The sequence below is a fragment of the Crocuta crocuta genome, unplaced genomic scaffold (assembly GCF_008692635.1).
Source record: "Crocuta crocuta isolate KB4526 unplaced genomic scaffold, BGI_CrCroc_1.0 scaffold167, whole genome shotgun sequence".
Classification (NCBI taxonomy): Eukaryota; Metazoa; Chordata; class Mammalia; order Carnivora; family Hyaenidae; genus Crocuta; species Crocuta crocuta.
Genome location: NW_027532406.1, coordinates 5,862,676 through 5,869,701, shown reverse-complemented (window position 1 = coordinate 5,869,701; position 7,026 = coordinate 5,862,676). Strand labels below are relative to the sequence as shown.

At 54.2% G+C, this 7,026-nt stretch overlaps 1 protein-coding gene across 1 annotated transcript in view; it reads left to right on the top strand.

Annotated features, from left to right (window-relative positions):
- Positions 1–5,060, top strand: part of COL13A1 (collagen type XIII alpha 1 chain) — a 79,144-nt gene extending 74,084 nt beyond the window's left edge. The window contains exons 36-37 of the mRNA XM_077778537.1: positions 2,747–2,785; positions 4,633–5,060. Of these exons, the coding sequence (XP_077634663.1) occupies positions 2,747–2,785; positions 4,633–4,635 (42 nt within the window). The 3' untranslated portion in view covers positions 4,636–5,060. The remainder of the gene's footprint in view (positions 1–2,746; positions 2,786–4,632) is intronic.
- Positions 5,061–7,026: the final 1,966 nt, after the last annotated feature.

Sequence of the window (7,026 nt, the reverse complement as noted above, 5' to 3'; positions counted from 1 at the left end):
GACTGCCCCCCCCCCCTGCCCCCGTGTGTGGTTCTGGCCCGCATGCCTCTCCAGCCGCCCTCCTCACACCTCCTGCCCCACCCATTCAGTATCCACTTCCTGCCCCTTCTCTGTAGACGCTAAGGGTCACCCTGCCCTGGCTAGTCCTCAGGGGTTTCCAGCATGCCCCCTGGAGCATGCAGAGCTTGCCAGATGTTTTCTTGGCTTCTTCCTCCAGCCACTGCAAAAGCATGTCCCCTGATTGTGAGCTGTCCCCGCACCTGAGCCTCCTCTCCTAGCAGCTTCTAGCCAAACCTGCCCCCAGAAAGAAAGTCAGGAATGTGGATTCTCTGGACAGGTTCTTAGCAACGGGGTCTTCTCCAGTTGGTTCAGCAGGCATCAGCTAAGCACCAGGCAGAACATTTGAATGAGATGCCTGAACCAGTCCCACAGCCCTTCCCGCCTCACCATCTCGTGATGTGGCCTGGGACAGACAGGCATGCTCATAAATGCAGGAAGACTGAGAAGTTCTAGAACTGAGATCGAGGAGGGGGCCACTCTGCCCGTTCTTCCATGCTGGGTCTGGGGTCGCTACCCCAGTGGTACCACCAGAACTAGAGGATGGTCCCTACAAGACCCTCCCCCGGTTTCCCTTCCTTTCCTCTGTAGATGACTCACCACCGGCAAGTCTGGAAGAGAAGGGAAAGGTTGAGAATGTAGTTGAGGAAGAGAAGAGAGGAGACAGGGAGGCACTTAGGAACCCTCCCCAAGCCTGTCCTGGACAAGTGGCCACAGTGCTGCTCACGCCTGGCCCAGGCCCTCTCGGGCAGGAACATTCTAACCCCCACAGCCACCCTTTCACCTCACAGCAAGGGGAGCAGCAGATGGCACCATATTCCAAGGCAATTGACTTAAAAAGCTCTTGCTCTCCTAAACTTCCCAGGAGGTCCAGATAGCACAGAGCTATTTTCACACCAGAAATAGTCGAATGAGGCCTCCAGGTCCCACCTCTCACCCCGGGGCCACACGAGAATTATCTTTGAAGAGGAGAGAAAAAGTTACAGGAAAGCATGCTGTGTGACCCTGAGGGGTGACCACGGAGCCCCGTGAAGGGACTTCTTAGGACCAGTGTAGACAACAAAAAAGACCACAGAGTAGCATGCTTCCCGGTTGCCCACCGCTAAAGCCCCTGCTCGCCGCCCCNGCCTGGCCTGGTGACCCTGAGCACACAGCCCCGCCCCACCCCCAGAGTGCCTCCACTAATCACCAGCCAGGTCACCTCTCTGCCTCCTTCCACAGCCTGAGTGCCCCGAGTTCCGCCAGCCGCAGCCACCCTGCTCCTCCCTGACACACTCCCTCAGCCTGCCCTACTCTCCCCTGTCGCCCCGCCACCATCACGTGCCAATGGGAATGCCACCGTGGCCCGCGGAGGCTCCTCTCCCTTCCAGAGTCCATGTGAAGTGTCGTGCCGCGGCGGACAGGGGGAGGGGGAGGAAGGTCTCCATGAAGCCCTGGAATCACCACCTCCCCCTGCAGACCCTCCCTGAGCCACAGGGGGCAAGGAAGGTCATCTTTATTTGCTCCTTATTGCAAACCAGCATTTTCTGCAATGACATCCCATATCGATGTGTCCTTTGTCTATTCATTCCGCTGGGGAAGTGTACATATCTTCCCTGTCTTGTTTCTCCTTGTGGCTCTCTTCCCTGTCCCCTGCACTGTGTCATTGTGGACACGGGGGCAGGGAGAGCCATCTCAGTACAAGGTAACTAGACTCCTTCTGCCCTCCGTGTCGGTCCAGCTGCCTGCTACCTGCCAGGTGAGACGTTTAGGCACCTGTCGTGGTGGAAGAAATCCGTCTGTGGCACAGAGGGCTCCCATTCAACTGCCTCTGGGCTAAGCGCTGGCTCCCGTCACCTGAAACCCTGTGTCCCTCCCTTCCGTGCCCAGGAGCGTGGAATTCTAGGATCTGGACCAGGTCTTTGCCCCAGGCCCACCTCACACTCCCACCTTGTCTCACAAAGGTTCCAGATTCCCCCAGGGTATGCCACAGGGGCCAGGACCTCAGGGCCCGAGAAGCCTCAGGACATCGTGGGGCTCCAGGTGCTCTGGGGGGTGCCACCGGCAAAGGGGACAAACGGGACGCAGTTGATCCCCATCCTCACTGTTCCCAGCAGTGGCTGAGGCTGTGCCCGAGGACAGTGTCGCCTTGCCGCAGGCACCCCAAGGCCACGCTGCAGTGCCTGTGAGGTTGCTTGGCCCTTTGTATCCCATCCTCCTCCTTATTGGTTATGGGGGCTGCCTGGATCTCCTCCTCCTACTGCCAAGGAAGAGGGGAACTAAGATCACAGGAGAGCTGCGGCACCTCAGTGATCATCTCAGACAACCGCACCTTCCCCAGTTTTACGGAGGACGAAACAGGCCTCCAGGCGCTGAGTGACTTACCTGTAAGCGCCTAGCGTTCAGTACGGCCAGCGCAGAGGCCGGCGCGGCTGAGGGCTGCTCCTAACAGGACACTCAGGTCACCTCCGCTCGCTGACCCCACAGGCTAGGGCAGCCCCCCTGGGCCTTACACTGTAACGACGCGTGACCCTAGTCAGTGGGAGGTCCGGCTTGCTTCCCGCCCTTTTTGGAGGCTCTGCCCTGATGCAGAGGAGAGGGAGGGACAGGAGGCGGGCGGCCACAGTGTCTGTGGCCCTCGCTCCCCTGTCTTGCCCACTTGCTGGGCTGTCCCAGAGTCTGAGCCATCTGCCTTCCTTCCTCACTGCAGGGTGAAGATGGCTTACCAGTCCAGGGCTGTTGGAACAAGGTAAGGCTGTCTGGGGGTTTGCGGTGCCTCGCTGCCACGGGGGTCCTTGGGACTCCATTCTCAAGAGTGATGAGGCACGCCCACTTTCTGCCCTGGGCCTTCCTGCAGATGGGGCAGCAAGGTGTGGGAGGAGAAAAGAATGACCCCGAAGGCAGGGTGCCCATTAAACACCCCGTTCACTGCATGCACGTAGAGAACTTTTAAAAATGCTTTTGGGACATCAGTGGACCCCAGCGTATGGAATTCCCGTGTAGCCGCACAGCAGACATCTTCATGGGGCTTATGTCTACAGCACCTTTGCTCCAAGGACTACTAGACCATGGGTTTTTACTTTTTTTTCTTTTGTTTTTGTTTTTGTTTTTTTGAGAGAGAGACAAAGAGGGAAAGCATGAACAGGGAAGGGACAGAGAGAGGGAGAGAGAATCTTAAGCGGGCTCCGTGCTCAGCGTGACCCCACGACCCTGGGATCATGACCTGAGCTGAAATCAAAAGTTGGACACTTAACCGACTGAGCGACCCAGGCGCCCATAGACCGTGTTTTAAAATTAGTTACCAGTAGTTGTTCTCACAGCGTTCACACGAAGGCACTTAAGCCACATGATGACATTTATCTAGATGGCGGAAATCTGAGTTGCTTAAACTATAAACTCACATAGCCTCTCTACCTCCTCGTAGGGACTGGCCGGTTCCCCACTCTACCCTTCCCCCTTGAACTTAAGCCGCCAGAGCTTCATGCTTGCACACACGGGACCTACAGCCCAGCCTCTCCTGGGCTCCCAGAACTCCCATGATCAGTGAGCTCTCATTTGCTCACACCAGCCTTCAGGGCTGTGCTCCTGAACTCAGTCACCCCACTCAGTCAGGGCCCGCAAAGCACAGGGCTCCTCAACTTGATGAGAGCCCTCAGTCTGCTGATCGGGAAGCCCAACCGGGTCCTTGGCAAAGGCAGTGGCCACCATGCTGCCCACCCTCCCTCCGCAGCCACCTTCCACCTTGCTCTCACTGAGACTTCCCACAGCCCTCACTGTGTGGTCTCCAGGTGCTGGCTGGTCCTTATAAAAGGGCTGGAGAACCCAACCTATGCCTAGCGAATCCAGCCCTGTCTCCGTGACAGTAGAGGCACGCTTAACAATGAGCTGAAGAGTTCCTCCGTGCTAAATTTCCGGAATCTTCTTAGTTCACGGGATTGAGTTATAACTGGTTATAACACCAGGACAGCAGGCCCACGGTGAAGTACATGTTCCTACAGCATCCCTGAACAAGGAAAGAGAAGTCTCAGCTTCAAGGGAATGCCACCCAGAGAATCCGCCTCTCCAGCCACGCCTCGTCCCCTTAGTGTGTCCCCCTAGATCTAGTTAAAACCCCACAGACAGTGGGAAGAGGCGCGTCCAATGCCGGGTTTCCCAGTTTTCCTTCTTCAAGGCTGCCGCTGATGGTTAGGAGATAGAAGTGGCTGAGGTTAGCAGGGGGAGGACATCCACTGTCAAGAGCTACAGTTTCTTGGGGAAGTAACTAGAGAGCCTCCTGTCTGTCGTTCCGCACCATAAATACAGTCTGGGATGATGCAGGAATTCATCAACAGCTAGGCCTCTAAAGGCCACTGTTGCCCTCTAGTGGCCAGGAAGGGGGTGACAGGAAGGCGAAAGTGATTTCCTGCCTCTGGCTTCCTTCCTTCCGGTGTGGACAGTCAGCACCAGGGTCTTCCACCCAGGGGGCCGTGAGTCCCCTATCCAGAGCTGCCCCCCCTCAGCCCTCCAAAGAGCACACTCCTCTCCCACCAGAGAAGTAGATGCCCACAGACCCACTGACACTAACTCTACGCTGTTTTGTGTGTTTTTGTTTTGCAGTGATGCCTCTAACCCAGGAGTGGCCTGTGTGTGTGTGTTTGTACATAGAATATTTATTTTTATACAGTTTTCACCTTTTGAAAAAGCCAGAAGTATGATGCATCTTACAGATTATTAAAAAAAAACCAACTTGCGTATTTTGTACAGAAAATGCCAACCCCTCTCCCTTTGTTTACAAGATGTTTTGTATAAGTCTACGACTCTAATACACGTTTTGTTTGTGAGTACGGGCATATGTTTGCATGATATTTGTGCACACTTATTAAGTATTGAAGCTTAATAAATTATTGTGTTCTGGTGCCAAAGGAAGCCGGCCAACACTGAGGTGCTGGCTAGCTTACGTGTGAATTCACAGGGATGTGGATGTCAGTGGTGTCGGCCAAGAATATTTTAAACTCTTACGGATTTTCATTATTAAAAAAAAATTAAACATGGCAATGCATGATCCTGATCAATCATTAAATTAAATACATTCTCTCTTGTGAGAGCGGGAAGTCCTGAAGCAGGGGCCCTCAGAAGAAGTAGAGAATAACTGTGTGAAACCGTGAGGGAGGGAGGGGACTCTTAAGCAATGTCTATGGTCACATATTCCAAGTTCATTATAGAGCCATTTGAACACTTCAAATTCACTTCTGCTGAAACCCTCTAGGGTCCCCAGGGCTCCAAAGGGCTATTTGTTACCGCTTTCGGTTTTTTGGTGATTTTTTTTACTTTTCTTCCATTTGAGCGCGGGTCACTAGCAAGAGCTATTGCCGTTGGTGGCCATTCGTTAGATACAGATTGGCAAGGCCCACTCACCACCAGCTGCTGAAAAGTTTGCCTTGTGGCCACTGCACTCCAACGAAGAACATTCAGAAAATGCTCACGAATCTGGGCCAGACTGGCACTCCGAAGTTGTGTTTATTTTTTAATAAATAGAGCGGTACAGAGTTCTGTTCACAGCACACGGCACGGCACCCGGCTGGATTGCTCCATGTTTTACAACATCAACAGGTGCTTCTTCGGGGCTTGACGATAACAAGCTGCCGTGAACACCCCCCTCATTTAAGTTAATGTTAATTCTTACTACAGCCTTTCCTCTTAGACAGGACAAAGGCACGCTCAGGCTCTGTCCACGCACAGTCACACGAACACTAGGGAGCTTCACACTCGTGAGACCCTTGCCACATCGTGGAAGTGGGACCACAGGCTGCCCCGTATCAACGTTCTTCCTGGAGAGAGCCACTCACGTGTTTTGGGAATCCGCTTCCTACTCTGAGTCTCAGCTTCCTCATTTGAAAAGCCAAATGGTAGATCTGGAGCTGACCTCCACGGTCACTGAAGGTCAGCTGCCCCTTCCTCACGGGGCAGAGAGACATGTGGGCCCCAGGCCCAAGCCACCAGGTGGCACAGCTGTTATTCCTGTGGCGGGAGACTTCCGGGACGTGGCCCTTCCCGAGTGACCCTGAGTCTGGGCAAGTTTCTCAGCCCGAGCCAGGACCACTTTCTTCAGGCCCAGTGCCACAAGCCTGGCCCCACGGCACTTTCAGGACCTAAGAACATATTTTCGCTTTCATATCTTTTAAATCCAGGGGTGAAAAAAAGAATCTCTAACAATGACTCCAGCTAGGATTGTATTCATCTTTCTCCCAGAGCAGTCATAAAACATAATTGTTGCCACAAAGACGAAAGAGACTACAGCCCACGAAAGTCACAACACCGCCCTGCCCACATCCTCTGCTCCTGGAGCGGCCTCCTCACCCGCTCCCTTGGCTTCCTCCCGCCCCCACTGAGGTCCTGAGGAATCAGTAGAACCTGGTTCCTGTGGACCCGCTCCCTTCCAGGCTCTAGTTGGAGCAGTCCATACCCGCTGATGGCCTCAGACCAGAGTCAGACATTAACTGGAAGGCTCTAGAACCTGAGCTTCTGTGTGAGCTGAGTACTCCGGGTAGCTGTCCAAATAGAAACCTCTCGAACTTTATTTCCATCCTGGTGCTGTTCTTTATTACACCCCAGCTAATACCACAGGGATCCAAAACCCCCTTGCAAGAATATAGAGAATAGCCTAGAAATATGGGTAAGGCAAAGTTTAAAAGTCAGTGTCAAGGAGAAATACGTTGGCAGGAAAGCCCCAGATGGGCAGGGGAAGGTCCTCCACACATTTCACTTCAAGCTGCCCGGTGGCCGGAGATAGAAAGAGACAACCGGCCAGGGACCACCCTGCCTGCCCCGTACATGTCGGTCTCAAGGTTTGACCTGTGTATGCCAGCACAGTGTTTCTCCGCGGGCTTCGGTGCCGTGTTTCCTCGGCAGGACCTCCTCCCTGCAGGGCCCCGAGCTGTACAACCAGGAACTCCTGACTTCGGGGCTCCCCCACACCTCGCCACTGGGATCTTTACTCCACTCATCTCTGTG